The sequence below is a fragment of the Pseudomyrmex gracilis genome, unplaced genomic scaffold, assembly GCF_002006095.1.
Source record: "Pseudomyrmex gracilis isolate BER0280 unplaced genomic scaffold, ASM200609v1 scaffold_0, whole genome shotgun sequence".
Classification (NCBI taxonomy): domain Eukaryota; kingdom Metazoa; phylum Arthropoda; class Insecta; order Hymenoptera; family Formicidae; genus Pseudomyrmex; species Pseudomyrmex gracilis.
The window spans coordinates 3,309,551-3,325,961 of NW_018020584.1; the positions used below are offsets into that span (position 1 = coordinate 3,309,551).

Consider the following 16,411-nt stretch of genomic DNA (forward strand, 5'->3'; position numbering starts at 1 on the left):
CACGTAAGCATTACCTCTTCCGTCGTAACGTTAATTGTACCGGCGACAATCTCCGTCTCAATTCTGTCGGATTCGCTAGTCTGGGTGGCCGCTGTGCTAAAAGGTGGTAAGGTGGTTATGGGAAGAGAAGTCGTGGTAATGTCTGAAGGAACAATGGTCGGTAAAATGGTAATGGGTTCGACGTGTTCCACATGTTTCGCTTTCTCCGTCGACGTCTCCTCATCCGTAACCTCCGATCTCGGGGATTCTATCGATGGAGCTACAGCGGTGGTGAGACTACTTGTTGTTGTTGTTGTTGTTGTTGTTGTTATATCGGCTGATGTGGTAGTCGTTGTGGTGCTACTAGTAGTAGTTACAGTCGTTGGCGCGGCTTGAGTGGTGGTTGTAGTTGTCGTCGTGGGAGTAGTAGAGGTGCTTGTAGTTGTTGATGGTGGTGGTGATGTAAGTTCAGTAGTTGTCTGCGAAATCGTTAGTAGTTGCGATGTATGGCACGAGAAACGAGTGGTTAGTTACGTTCAATAGGGACGAAAATGTACAAGTAGAGAAACGAGGTATCAGGCTTTCGTTTGCGAGGATTTTTCGCGACGCAATCTGTACAGCACATTCTTTACAACGTGTAGGATCTTTACGGACATATACAATTTGCGAAAATGAAATAGGCCAGCATGACAATTATATCCCAGTACCTATTCTAAACTTTTGCGATTCCCCCGTAAGCGATATGGCGTGGCGAATGAAGAGCACAGAAATATAAGAATTTCAACGAATACCGCAATAGGGTCGTGATATTCCGAAGATAAATGGTCGATTAAACGAAAAGAATCACGCAGCTGCGTTTTATTTTTCTTGAAAAAAAATACTTACCGTAGACGAAGTTGTTTTATTCTCTAATTCGCTTTGACTCATTCTCGGTACTATCTCTTTCTCGTCAAAGTTTTCCTTCTAAAAAACAAACAAAAACAACGCAGACATACAGATTATTTTATTCGTACTCATTCTTTTCTCGAGCAAGACTTATTAAAAATTCTTGCCGCATAACTCACGTTCCAATTAATCGTCTCTTCTCCGTGATGATGTCTGTGCGGATGTTCTGGCATGAAAGTCGGTTGCACTTGCTCGTTGTTGTCGTCGGTTTCTTCGTCTTCCTCATCGTCGTAATTTTCTTCATATTCGTCGTAACCATAATCGTCATCTACATCGCCCCAATCGCCGGAACCAGTTTCTCGCCTATTCCTTAAAACGGGATTCGAGTCTGTTTTCACGTGCCATGATATCACAGGTAACTGCAGAACTTCTGCCAGTGTACCATCCTTCGCTTGTTCCCGCAACTGCTTCACCAATTGTTCCTGGTACTTCCACAAGTGATCCTCACACCCGACCTGCGTATATGGATAGGTCCAATTTTCTTCTTACAAGACTCGCGAAATTAAAATCATCATCGAAATCTCTGTCTCTTTCTCACCTGCCACTGGATAGAAGTCACGTGATTGTCTTTGTATTTGTGATGCCTGGCGTTCCCAGGCCCGCTCAGAAACCAAGAAGCACTCGTAGCATCCTTAACGTTATGAGAATGCATCGAAAACGCGCTCTAAAGAATACACGAAGATAAATTATTGCGCGATACAGTCACGCAGAGAAATTATAAACACTGCAACGATTAAATACCGTGTGCATTCCGAGAAATCCCGCGAGATTTTCGATGGCATCCACTCTGACGTTGGGCGACAGTTGCTCCAGTCGCGCATTCAACAAAATCGTGAGAATCGTTTGCTCCTCTCCGTCGTCGCAATGAGTCTAAAATTGAAATCGTTCTATTTCCACCAGTTGCGCTTTTATTCAAAGCCGGCAGCACGCGAAATTTCAAAAGATCGAGGTCGTCCAACTAAATAGCTATCGCCGCGATATGTGCAATTCTCAAACTAACTGTGTGCATCATGCGACGCATGTGTACACAGTAATATCAATTGGCGTCAATCAGTTCGCGTCTGCGTAATTTCTTTATGACATTTAAACACACATCGCGGCGATGCGATTGCAATACACACTGTGTTTCGACAGATTTATGTCGCCGCGCCACAGAAACTGTTCTAAATTCCGCCACGCGCATTTATCAAACGTGTTTTTTATTCCGCGCGACTAAATTACGAGCTCAGATATTTTTCGCTCGCGCTCGTAAGTCAAACACCGCGTTTTTTTCGATTTCATTTCATCACAACGTCGCAAAAGTCACGCACCAGAATCTCGATTGCACGGAAATATCCCTTGTCGGTAGATTTCAAGCATGGTTTTTTTTTTTTACAAAATACATGTTACACACAAAAGTTCGTCTTATCTACGTTTCTATCTATGAGTTAGGCCATCTATTAGTGAATGGAAGACACGTAGCGGCGGAGACCTGTTGTTCGACTTGGATAAGAAACTTGAAACGATGCCAGCGGAACGTTTTCGCTGCTAACGATTCTCTCACGTTGTTCGCGTTCTCGTTACGGAAGGGGTTAACGTTTTCGCGCTACACACAACTCACCCCGCCGTCCTTGTGTTTCACTTCCTCCTGTTTCTCGGGTATAACTTCCACGACGAACTGATCCCTCGCGGTATCGCCGTGCTTGCCGACGGCCGTGATGCTCAAATGATAAGTGCCCACGTCTTTTTTCGACGGAACACCCATGAGAGTGAACGCCGCGTCGTCCCAGTGCATCCATCGCGGAAAACGAGCGTGACTAACGGCCTCTTGAATCTACAAGATAATAATTTTGGCGCGTACTTTTATAATAATATAATTCTCTCTTTGCTATTTATACCGCAAAGATAACTATTCGCGCGTGGTTCTTTCTTCCTTACTTTTTTTCTATTTTTTTTATTGGTGTCGTTGACCATGGGAACTTTTAAATCGGCTTCACACGAATGGAACAAGCGCGCCCGTATCTCGAATAATTTCGAGGACAAAGGGAAGACTAGAGCCATTCAACCTAAGAAGGATTTCCGGTCGTGAGATTTCACTGAGCTGCGGGGAGCAAATTGAATCGCAAATATGGATTCAACAAGAGACGTCGTCGGTAGAGCTCGAGAGAGAGAAGAAAATGACAGATGTGAGTACAAGCGAATCAATAGCGCTCAAGAGCAGCGGACACCGGGGAGGAGAAAAGGGGGCAGGTGATACTTGACGGTATTACGATAAGTACGAAGATGCCGGAGACGCTTTTAAAAGTCGACCCAAGTTTCGGATGTGACTTAATGTTTTGTACGAATATAGGTAAGTGGGTAATATAATACAGTGTGCTTCAGCGAAGCTCAGAGAGAAAGCGTTTTGTGATTTTTCTCATAAAAATTTTTTGTATAAAACGTTTTCAAGACAAATGCAATTCGATCATTTTTTTAGAAATTTTCCACGCGGTTGTACTCGATTGAGAATATTCTTTCCCGTGTGTGTCTACCGATTCGAAAGTGAAAATTAATGGAAAACCTGTCCACAGGAGAGAAACTTGAGATAAAATCCGAATGAGTTGCGACGTATCTTTTTCATCAGGAAATTGTGCTCTTACATAATGCAAGAAACTACTACGGCGAGAAAATCTTGCGATTGGTCTCGGAGACCGAAGATCTGGAAAAACGAGATGTGAGTCGTTCGGACTTACCTCGTAAAAATCGACGTTTCCCGAAAAAGCCTGGCGCGGTATTTTCATCTTAAAAACGTGGCCAATCGGGACGACGGCGTCCGGAACACCCCATGCTCTCTCGACGCGAGAAGAGTGTCTCCATCCGTTTCTGGATCCGTGCTCGTGATCGGACCGACCGCGACTCGTGTGATGATTCAACAGACTGGGGCCGGCGGGCATCTTGTCGTTGTCGTTCTCCTCGCCGGCATCGTCGAAGACCAAGTCGTCTTCCTGCAGGCTGAGGCCTAATATCACAGGCAGCAGGAAGAGGACGCACGCGAGGATGTGAGGATGCTTCTTCATGTTTCGGGGGAATTCTCAGCCAGTGGTATCATACCATACTGCTACTCCTGCAACAGGTCGAGTCACGTTCGTTTTATCGCCACTGCCGAGATAACGATCGAACGCGTGCCGTAAGAATTAAAACGATTAATTGCGATGTGAGGTTTCGATGGTTGAAATGAGGACACGTGCTAACTTATATAAAAGACGATCGAACGCGGATTCGGGATTTTATATTTATTCGTCGGAAGAGAGACCGAATGTATGACTCTATAATAATCTAATATATAATACCCGCTCTCGTTTTCGTTTTTTTTGGTGAAATGTCCACTATTATTTTATTTTCAAACTTATTTGCTTTTAAGTTTTATTAAAACTGAAAAGTTGTGATATTTTTCCAAGCACTTGTTTTTTTACAATAGAACAAATGTGAAGAATTTAAGAAGAGATGTGACATACAACATGATCAAACGTAATCGAGTGAAATTATATTAAAGCACACATTCGCATGATCAATGAGCCAGACAGCAGCTGATAAATTGTTGCTATTTGTGCCATGTGTCTGGCCGATGAGTCTGGTTCAGCTGTGAGATCAATGGAACATTTTCGTCAGTCACAGGAACGAGAAGCGAACGCGCATGCACCCCCCCAATAATACACAATAATAAATGCCAATAAAACGCTTTCTATTTTTATTTTCCTTTATTGCTCGTTTTTCGTCGAGCACACAGTTTCATTAATTGGACGCGCGGTCGCGGACAATGAGGAGCCGACAGTTAAGCCAACATCACCGCGCTTGTTTTGCTCTTTCGCAAACTAACAAACTGTTAAACCAGGAGGGGGATTCGGTTTCATCGAAACGCCAATATTCCTCTCTCGCTCTAAGCACACACGATATTTCGATCACGAACGACTCATTCGTTTTCAGTTTGACGATAACATCTGTCGAAAATGTTTCACGATTCCGGAATAATTCACGCGCAATCGCGCGTCGCGATCGATTTCTTTCCAATTGCGTCATCGTGTCGCGAAACAAATCGGGCGCGAATTAATCGAACAACGAGCACCATCCTGCGAATCCAATCGCGCGAAGAAACTGCGCTTTGCGTCGCTCTCGCGTATCACCTGATATTTTCGAAACATTTCTCGAAATTGGATCGTTACGATAATGACAGCGAGATTGCGAGTTTAACGCGCGTATTCTCGCAACATCTGTGCGAACCGATGTCGCGGAACAAATCGAAACGTGAGAGTTGTATTTTTAGCATCCAATAAACCCCCACGGGAAATTGAAATCAAAGTTTAATGAAGGATCGTCGAGTCGTATTTCTTGCTCTCCTCGAAGATACGAACGAGGTGATTGCAACGACGTCGATTTCAAGAACTCGGAGAACGTGCGCGCGGTCACGCTCGATCTGAACGCGGCGCTCGGTCACGTTCCATATGAGTTGGGTCGCGGATTAATCGCGCTGATGAAAACGAGGACAATGCGATACGCTAGACCCATCTCCGGGCGACTGCGAAGACGGTCAACGGACCGCGAAGGCTAACTCGGGTGGGTGTAGACAATTGAGTTTATGCCCCGGGACATTTACATGTGTTCTCACACGAAGCTGGATATAGCAATGAACTCATTATACAACTTGCGGGAAAAACGACTGTTATGACACACACACACACACATACACATCTTTGTATAAACATAGTATTCACGTCATAATTTTATAATAATTTTCAAAAGTTTGCTCCACTAAATTGAACAGTGAATTCGCTAAGCTGTTCCGCGTATGTGACAATGAATTATTTATTTAACAACCCGACTTTTTCTTCATAGTCGCGCGCATCCGAAGGAACAGCCGTGACACGAATATCGAGTCGTCACGATGATGTCACACGACGTGTCACGATTTTTTTAGAGGACAACGCGACGGCGTGAACACCGACGCGTATAACCTTACGCGATTGTAGATTGGAAATTACGCGATGAGCAAACAAACAGTTCTAATGTTCGCGAAATGTGAGAACACACATTCATTCACAATCGAGATTTCAGAACGATATCGCTCTCTCGCACGCGTCCGTATCATCCTCGCTTCCGTCGCAAATTTCACTCCTCCGCCCCCGCGAGCCGGCCATAATACAATTTCACAGCCGCAATACCAACGTGGAATAACAGGGAGCGAGTATTTATCAAAGCTTAACGATCGAATATCGCCACGTCGATTGTTCCGATTGTCGACGACGAGCTCTGTGATTGTCCAGCGAGTGCGCGATGTAATTTCCGTTTCTCTTTCTCTCTCTCTCTCTCTCTCTGGCACTTCTGAGAGTAAATGCTCGGGTTAGAGAGCACACAATATTGAAATAAAAGAAAATTACACATAGTTTATTTTCTCTTTTCTTTTCTCTCTTTTTCTCTTTAATCATGTTCCGCGGAAAAGTCAAATTATTGTAATTACTCTTTTTATCTCCCAATTCGATAAAAACGAGTACGTATAAATAACAAAACCCGTAATAAAACCTGCATGAAAAAACATCGTTCGATATACAACGCTCTCTTCGCGCATACCTTGACATTCGAACACACGCGCATCCCGTCTCTTCGCTTAATCGTTCCTCCATTCACGCAGTAGTTTATCGCGCTAGCATCGTGCGCGCTCGAGACCTTGCCTCGAGTCGTTGCGGCACAGAGGGTGTACAGTGCGGAGCACCATATCGTGCGCCGTGAGGAGAAGTAGTTCTCCTCCAGCTGCCTCCTACTAGCACGCGCCAGCGACCCGAGATTTAATCCATATGTACCGGCACGGTTACCGATGACACATACCGACGCGGTTACCAATAATACNATAAATTATTAAAGTCATTTTCAATGCAGTTACTCTTTTCAATGTTTGCGATAATTTTATGGTACCATATGGCTGTCGGTATTATTGGTAACCGCGTCGGTATGTGTCATCGGTAACCGTGCCGGTACATATGGATTAAATCTCAGGTCGCTGGCGCGTGCTAGTAGGAGGCAGCCGGAGGAGAACTACTTCTCCTCACGGCGCACGATATGGTGCTCCGCACTGTACACTCAGGTGCGCGTCGCCGTTGCTGGGAGACACGAGAGGAATACAAAAACAGCTGGTCGTGTCCGACTGACTCGTAGTTGCCGAACGGAAGCGCATAAGGGAATAAATCGATACGCACACACACGCGCGCGGTTCTTCACGGTCTCGGGAATGCAGTGACGATCAGCGTGAAAAATCGCACATCGAATATCGCGCCTTTCGTTGAGAGGCAACTGAATGCGCACGTGTCGATTTGACCGTAACAACAAGTTCACCGTAAATCTACGACCTTTCACGGTAATCGAAGCGACATGTCCACGACGTAACATTTTCTTGAAAAAGAAAAAAAAGCGAAGTATTTTAAATAGCGCGATAATCCATTTTACCGTTAAAGTTCATTCATAAGATTGTCGTTAAGTTCATTGATAGCATCATCGCACGTAATTTTTCTTCTTCTTGAAAACTGCTCGAGGCATCTTTCGAGTCGGTGACCTTATAAGTAGATTAATCGATATCATCCTACGCAAGTAACGCCGGAGTAATGACGGAAATGGAAACGTGAATATTCTGAGCAAATAAGAGAAGCCGGTCACCTTTTGCAAAAAACAAAATGATACGGAAAGCATTCCAGAGAATGTTTTAACGTGGACAAAAGCAAAGTAACAATGCGATAACAATTGTGTGTTACGTATTCCCATGTATATTACTTTTTTTTCTTTTTTTTTACTGAGACCGATACACACACTATGAAAAGTCCAAAAAACACAGAGAACTTTGCAGCTTACTTTACGTCGACAATTATTCTAGAAATTTAAACAATGATCGCGTCGCGTCTGTGTATCGAGACTGAAATAAAATAAAATAATAATAATAAAAAAAAAAAAAAAAAAAAAAAAAAAAAAAAAAAAAAAAAAAAAAACCGTCAGAAACGTCGTATCATCTCTGTTGTCTTGTGATTTAAATTTAAAGCGACACTGCGGCACCGCTACTACGTTGAATTTTCTTTCTTTCTTGCCTCGGATTCTCCATGGTATCTCTCGAACGAACGTTAAATCGAAAAAAAATTCTTCTTCGCCACCGCACAGGTATCGCCGTGAGAAAAAACCAGTCTGAAACTCTCTTCCATAGAGAGAGAAAGAGAGAGAGAGAGAGAGAGAGAGAAAGAAGAAATCTTTGATTTTTCTGCAAATGAGAACTTATCCGCAATAATAATAGACGCTATAAAAATTATCGACGAGAATATTGACGACGGCCTTGCTCAGCGCGGAATAATGGTATGCGAGAAGAGCATCGATATGCTCACAGTAGCGGGCGTTCTAATTATAGATATCGTATCACACATCCGTTAGCAACACACTATACGTTGCGTAATGCCTTAACATCGTCATGAGCCGGCGCGATTCGATTTCGTATCAATGTAATACACACAGTGCGTAATGATATTTCTCAAATATCTCTCTGTTCTTCTCTTTCTCTTCAAGAAATTCGCGTCGCAAAATGATAATAACATTGACTAGAGAGAGAAGGAGAGACTTACTCTTCTAAACGAGTTTCGGGAATCTCGAGTTTCGTCGTGATAACCGCTTTTCGTGTCTCTCGTGTACACAAGCGGCAACGTTTACACAGCCTTTATTCTACTACCAGATGCTGCCGCCGCCGCTGCTGCTGCTGCGGTGGTCTCAGAAATAGGAGCAAAAGACGCCTTTACGTCTCTCCCTCCTTTGACTCGATGTTGAAAACAACATCCTGTTTTAGTGTTAACCACGTGCTGAAAAGTCCTAACTACAATGTTGCGTGAATCAACACGCGCTTATTTCAGAAAAATCACTCGTGCAAAATAAGCTTAGTTTATTATAGAAAAAGAGAGAGAGAGAGAGGGAGAAACTAATGGAAATTATCATAATATACGATAAAAATGTACATTCTTCCTCATTACTTCATGCGTGCGATTCCACGGCGCGTATATATCATTTAAGCGCGTCCAGAAAACGGGCATGTACCCTGTTACCTGTGCGCAGCAGATTTCGAATTCTTTTTCGCTAATTCAGCGCGAATGAGCGAGCGCTTCAGTTTCACGATAAATATTTGCGTACGCAGCGTGAACAAAACGCTCCTATCGCGGTGGCACGAGCTTCTTGGCAAAGAGAAGTAACTCGATACTGTCGCTTGCTTAATGTGTACAATATACACCGTATATGTGACGGAAACGATCTTAATTACGCTGTCTGATGTATAAACGGAGCAAATATAAAATCGTTTGCGCGCGATGGATTAAATATGCAAGTAAGGGAATGTTTGCGGCACACGCGTGAATTTTTAATAAAAGCGTTAGACGTCGTAAACATTGCGAATTATTTTCACATTTAAATAACGTCGTATATTTAACCCTTCAATGGCAGACACAAAAAATGACCTACGTCTTGTCCAGACTTGGGTCTCTCAGATCTTTGTCGCAGTTCAAAATTCAAACTTCGCAAAGCTATTAAACGAAGGACGCTGTCAACGATTTCTACCATTATCTAAAGCCCTAAAGTTTTTTTTCGTGACCTTCGGATGTCGCGCTAAATTAATACCTAGTAGAGATACTGGTCTAAAACTTTTGGGTGGATCTCGGAGAGACCCATATCTGGCACTGAAGAGTTAAGTATTTGTGCGACAATGGCATCTTATCGCGAGATCGGCGATGCGGAACACCAACGACGCCTCACTCTCTCAAAAGACTGAAGGAAGATGAAAAAGAGAGAACTGAAGTCTCGCGGGAATGCGGAAACTTAAGCTAAACAAAATCTTTCGCGCGCAGAGAGAAAATGGCTTTGGTAAAAGTTAGCGACTCTCCGCTACTCGCGGGTATCGCGATGAAAATGGGGTAAGGCGGAAAAACCGTTGACCTCATAAAGTAAGAGAAGCACTTCTGTACTTTCAAGTTGACCGACCATTTTTTCGACTCCGGGGTCACGGAAGCTTAAATGCGAATCCCACGGCAATATCTGGAGCAAGTAGTTTCGTAAATAACGCTCTTAAATCTCGTCCGAGCAAAATGTAAATATCATACAAAGGACAAGTGGAAAGTCCAAGTATTTCAATCTCGGCATTGTGTAATTCGCGAATCAATAAAAAAAATTGTTAAGGGATCCACCGTCGCGCATATGTATATAGGGGATCAACGGATAAATTAAATCATAAGTGGATTTAATTAAAGCCCCCCGTAGTCGTGCTTAACCTGCTTCATAAACACAACTCAAGAGTTAACTCCTTGTCTCTCTCGTGGGACTAAGCAAAACCATTCGGTACTCTCTCGACCCGCTTAGTGCAAAATATAATACGACGAAGTGGCATTGTGTCCGCGCGGCGCGCAACAATGAGAGTACTCTAAGGGAAAACCACTCGCAAAAATTCTCGCAATTATGCCGAATGTGCAATGCGGAAATTCAAAATAGTTCATAAAGTCCAGTTTTAGTTTTTGGAACAATTGCATATACACAATACAAATACCGAGAGATGTGAACGTGCGCCAAAGATGTGCGACAAGATTAATGTTATTGTTGTGAACGCGTGCGTCGTTATGACATTTTTTGTTTTTTGTTTTTTTTTTTTTTTTTAGATGTTACGACATTATCGATTCGAAGAAACGTCCGCCATTTCCGGTAAATCCTGACAGATATCTTTTCGCGATATAACAACTCGCAGAGGATTATTTAGGCGCTCTCCGGCAAAAGTTTCCTCCGGCGATTAAGTTCCGTTAATAAAGCGATCGCGTGCTCTAGCGTAATGGGTGGAGCGATAGCTATATACCGGACGGGTCTGTGAGCGGACATCCCTTCGACCGGCTAAATTCGGCACCTCGCCTGCATGGCATAATAATAAATTAATAACCCACTACCAACGCGCGCGTGCGGGAAGTAAGAGAACCCGGTTGTTTCTCTTCGGGCTTTAGGCTTTATTACAGCTCCGTTCTAAACACGTGAAACGAAAATTCATTACACTCGTTATTGTGTGCGCCGTTACGACAGGCACAATTATATTATTGCCGAGGGCAAGCATGTGTTTGCCAACGTTTTCAAATATTGCGCCGCAAAAAGCAACAAATATTCGTAAACAAATGATTTTATAACCACATTAATCGTGTTTTTTTCGATTGTTACGTGTAAGCAGGATGCGATAAATAAAAACAAAAATAAACAGATACGACAGAAATTTTCCACAAACTGTTGTTTTTGTGTTAAAACACGATGAAATGTAATGAGAAATCAGAAAGATGAGCGCTCGAAGACCCGTCCTGTGTAGAAATTGTTCTCGAGTGGCTCTCGTCGCGTTGCGACGCAGGTCACACTTGAATCGTTGCAGAATTCTTTCACGGGGGATATTGAGCTGCTTTTCAATATTTAGAGCGAAAATACTTGCCGGACGAAATGAAAATCGATCTGCGGGCATCGATGAATTTCTCATGGCGGGTATCATAGTCGCCGTTGCCGCCGCCGCCCCCGCCGCCGTCTGTGTCTGTCGCTATGTAAACGTCAATGTAAAAGTCGAAAGAGAGAAGGTCGGCCTTTCTATATCTTTTCCCAACTGGTTGGTCGTGAACTCGGATATTGACAGACTGCATTTACATATATTCGCGCGAATCGAAGTCCCCGGGGGATTTCGGCGGGTGGAAGAACTCTTCTGCTGCGCTGACGAGAGCAAATTACACGAGCAAAACAATCTCACGAGCAGACCGGACGAACGTGACAAACGTAGAATAATTCTGAAGAAATTTTTCCCGTTTTCAAGAACGACTTTTAATCCCCGAGATGGAGTTCTTTGTACAAGTTGAAGTGTTTTCAAACGTGAAAAAGACGCGTGACTTTTGAACATTTCTGAATGTACACAATGTGTGTCTTGCGTGTATCTTTTTTCCTTAAAACCAAGACATCGACGTCACATTCGTATAACGAAACGATCGCGCATTGTATAAACTCGCTATTTTCGAAAAATGTCTATCGATATTTGTCGGAAAACAAATATCGTCGATCGAAACTTCAGATCTCAATTTCGATACGCAAAAACCGTGTTAGCCGGATTCCCATGACAGATAACTGATAACAGCATTCAGTTTCGCGTGAATAGAGTCAGATTTGCGAATTTAACGAGCGTAGGCTCGAATATTCCTCACAAAGTTTCACCAAATTTAACGTTGCGCTGCATAGCAGCCGCTTCGTTAAATGTGTCTACGAATAGAGATAGTAGAACATGCTGTATATGCACTCGGCAAAATGTAATGGAACGTTCCATCAAATTCGCGAGTCATAAACTGCCAACGGATAAGGCTCGGATCATCGTTTATATCTGCAGTTGTGCATACGATGAAATATTGCGATAGTTGTCTGCGTTGCGCGCAGATAAATCAGACGTCTTTACGAAATAGAAGTGAAATAACACGAAAGAAGTCGCTTTAATACAAAAGTAGATTGTATTTTTAATCAGAAGAGAACTGACGCAAGTCAGATTAAAGGAAGCCAACGCGGCTTTTTATTTTAAACTTTGATCCCAAACCCGGTAATCTCGCTCAGCGATGTTTAATTTTGATTGACGATTATCACAAATGTCGCAATAATCACAAGTTTCTTTAGAAGTGAACAATTGGGAACACGGATTTCTCATTCGCGTTTTAATAACCGGCGAATCACGCGGTTCTTTGGCGCGCGATGCGTCGGGGTTCGGGTCATACCTCGCGTTACGGCGAGCAATAAAAGTCGCAATAATGTCTGACAGATACCACGTTGTTTTATCGACGCTATATATAAAACAACAACAAAAAACAAAGAGGAAAATTACTCCTCTCCTTTTATTTGTGTTCACCAAAAATACGACTCTATTCGGAAGTCTTCACGGTGTGTGCCCCTGGCGCGGATAGAACGAAAGGTTAAAACAAAAAAAAAAAAAAAAAAACTTCAACGAGAAATTCGACAACGCGGGACATATTGTCGAGTTAAAACGTGTAACATCGCTCCGGTCGCTATTGCGAGATATTGTTTGGCCACGTGGTCGTTGCACCGTGGACGAGCGGGGGAGACAAAAACGAATCGTCGTTCGAACAAATTTCCCGAACGGCGCGGCACGGTGCAGCGGTAAATGTCACACAGCTTTATTTTCTATGCTGGAAGGGAGAGAAATATTTGTTCTGGTCCGCGAGCTTTTGTGTACGTGCAGATTGAAGAGTGCGATAACGGAACTGAAACACACGACTTCCCTCGCACGAAAACACGATGTCTCTCTCGGAACAGTCCCGAGACGAGCCTTCTATGAGTCGTAATTAACCGGCGAGAGATTAATAGACGGATACGGTTTTATTTAACGCCTCAATCCCTTCTTACGCGCGCGTAGGTGCTTTCGCCGTGATTCATAAACCAATAACGGCGATGTGAGCGTCGCTTCGCGCGCGCGACACTCTCTTGCACCACCGTTGGTCACAATATGTATTCGCTTTTAATATCTGTCGCAGTTAATCACACTTACGCGTGGGAAACTTTCACTCAGCGAGTCTCCCCTGATTCATCGCAAAAATACGCGTTTCTGCGAAACTTCCAGATGGAAACGCGTATCTTCTTCTTCAAATCGCGCATCAAAGCGCAAGCAACTTTTATAAAAATAAATAGTGTCAAAAACAAAAGACTCTTTGTATCTCGCTCGAAACGTCAATATTTTTTTCCGACATATTTCATTTAAAAAAAAAAAAAAAGATGAAACTTCGGAGAAAACCAAAAGCTGCGTTTCGGTCTCAAGTGCCGCGCGCGCTCAACGACGTGTGAGCGCGCGCGTCATCGCTCGTTGTTTCTCGCGCTCGTTTTATAACCGACGCAGAACAGCGCTCTGAAGATTTAACTCCAGTTAGCAGATCGTGAAGGTTCGGCCGCGCATTGTGATAACAACGTCGGCGTGAACTTGGTGAATGGGGAGCATTGTGCGAGTCGCGAAGAACGTCATTCTTTTATGCGCCGTTTCATGCTTCAACGGCGCGCGACTTAAGTTTACGAGAGAAATGGTGCCTACCACTATCGTCGTTCGTTTTCCGCGAGCCCTTCGATCCGCTCGTTTTCGCGTGTTTCTCCCCGCACCCTCTGCGTTTCAGCCTCGCGTTGCGCTCGGCACTTAGTGCCAGACTTTTTTTATTCGCCGCAATTTTCACCGCTGTATTTCTTTCCGTTTTCGTTCCTGGTGTTTTCCGTTGTATTTCTCGCGCGTATTACCTTCTCGCGTAATATAAGTCAAACAGTTGCGCTGCGCACCGTCGAGCACGCGTCGAATGTTTGCGCGAACTCGAGGATTAATCCTTAGGTAATCATCGAGCAAAAAAAAATTACATCAAATATTGTTAACCAGTCTGCAGAAATTAATGAAAAACAAGCAACGCGCGTATTAATTATATTTTACAAACAGCGCTCGCGATGAAATACCTTGGGGGTCTTGGCGTTGCGTATTTGCGACGAGAGAGCTAAATTCGCGATGTGACGTCATTCATATTTAGCCAGCGACGATTAGTATTCGTTGCGCACACGCAAATGAGTGTGCGCAGAGAGCTGGACCCTGTCGTTAACTCGTCACTACAAACACATACACGCGCGCGCGTGCATTGATCGACACGAAAATCGTATGAAAAGTGCGCGCGCGCTGTTAAAAAATTCAAAAAGCTGTTTAAAAAGAGTCCCTCGTCGATCAAAACGCGACGCGCGGAATGAAATTAACGTCGCTATATTTGAATACCCGTTGATCGAATAGAACCGACGGCGCGCCACGTTGACCCTCTGCGATTTATTTATTAAGTTAGTGGAATAACACAGCCGCGGGATGTTGTTCGACATGGTGGGTTTGCGGCCATGGTGCGTTTGGATAGCTTTCGTTTGGAAAGCCCCTCCAATAAACATATATGTATGTGTACATGTCCGACGGCATTATGTAGCTATCGCGGAAATTACAACTACCGTCGCGGTATCATAGAGCACTTTCCGGTTTCCAACGTATCGTGCCGCATTAATTAACGACGATTGGCGTGCCGGCAAGAATTAGCACCCGGCGGCAATCGTGTTGTGTACGCGCGCACTTCGTCCGACGCTATATTAATTCCTGTCATTTTGCGGGAGTTCCATTCTTGCCACCGTGTGAGTGCTATTATCGTCATTCTCGTCATTACACCGCGCGTTCCACCGCGCTCGCAGATCTTAAACCTTGCGAATACGTCGCCGCGCGCCGTAACAAACGACCCTCTCGAGCGTCATGCAATTAACGTAATTACTGCGGGCCATAATTACCGTTCAATCGGCCGGCACACCATCGCGGACAAACGGCCGCACTGTTCCTTCTCGGAATCCCCGACCGCGGAGGCTTGATCGGCGGCTCTGTAGTCGCGCGATACAAACTCGATTTCCTCCTTGGAGCGCTCGCAGACAGCGCTCCGGCTTAATGCAAATCGTCTGCAAAAAAAAAAGAAAAAAAAAACTGGACGGAGGGACGACCCGAAACCCGACATGTGCTAATGCGCTGCTTTCACGAACGGCTCTCGACTGAGATCTTATGCATAAAGAAAGGAAACGAAAACAAAAAATAGAAATTGCTCGATTCTTTGCACTTTCAAAGAAAAAAAGCGCATCTCTCTCGCGGCGAAGCTCATTTGTTCGAGATAATTTTGTTGTCGGAACTTATAATGATGACAGATATCAACACGCGTGTTCCCCGTCAATACAAACCGTCGATCGCAAGTCGATTTTCTTATACAAATAAAAAACACATCCAACACATCTCCCGTTTGTTCCCACAGCTTCGAACATTTTCGATGTGCGTTGTGTACCATTTTATGCGGGATAGCTGCGAGGGACAAGACTATATTTAAAGAAGCTTGGACGACTGTCTCTTTTTTTCTCGAAGACCGTGCACTTTCTTTATCTCGTAGGATTACCCAGGCTCGTCCGATGTCCCTTCTCATTTGTCGGAGTCCTTATAGCTCGTCGTCAGTGATTTTTCTTTCCCATCCTCCATGCGGGATCCGAAGGTAACCCTCCTGTCGCGATTACGTGTACGTGAAGGGTTAGGTCTCGCATACGAACGTAATCTTATTTGCGTCGTAAGAGAGAGACCCGACCGATCCTTCACAATCAATTCGTTAGGTTAGATTGTGTAATATTAGATGTTTGACGTGACTTTGACAGATATCTTTGACACGTATATCAAACGTGTCGACGCGACATGTCTTATGTGGCAACGATGATATATATAACTTTTATCTATTTTTTCCACATTTAAACTAGATAATAATTAATTAAATAATCCAAACTAAAGTAGATCTTAAAAGCTATGTGTCACACAGTGGTGGATGATATTTAGTGTGAACAGCAGCTTCTAAAGTCTACTTTAATTCGTATCGTTTTCGAGAAGTTCGTTTTTTTAAATAAA

The 16,411-nt window shown here is 43.8% G+C and overlaps 1 protein-coding gene across 3 annotated transcripts in view; it reads right to left on the reverse strand.

The window, feature by feature from the left end:
* The window catches only part of LOC109851707 (dystroglycan-like), a 64,250-nt gene that overhangs the window by 4,758 nt on the left and 43,081 nt on the right, over nt 1-16,411 (reverse strand). For 2 of the 3 annotated variants that reach the window (XM_020422052.1, XM_020422043.1), the window contains exons 2-8: nt 3,636-4,006; nt 2,525-2,737; nt 1,666-1,794; nt 1,463-1,588; nt 1,044-1,379; nt 865-942; nt 15-458 (exon numbers count right to left, since the gene is read on the reverse strand). In XM_020422052.1, the coding sequence (XP_020277641.1) occupies nt 15-458; nt 865-942; nt 1,044-1,379; nt 1,463-1,588; nt 1,666-1,794; nt 2,525-2,737; nt 3,636-3,959 (1,650 nt within the window). In that variant the 5' untranslated portion in view covers nt 3,960-4,006. The remainder of the gene's footprint in view (nt 1-14; nt 459-864; nt 943-1,043; nt 1,380-1,462; nt 1,589-1,665; nt 1,795-2,524; nt 2,738-3,635; nt 4,007-16,411) is intronic. The other variant, XM_020422062.1, reaches the window with a different exon arrangement.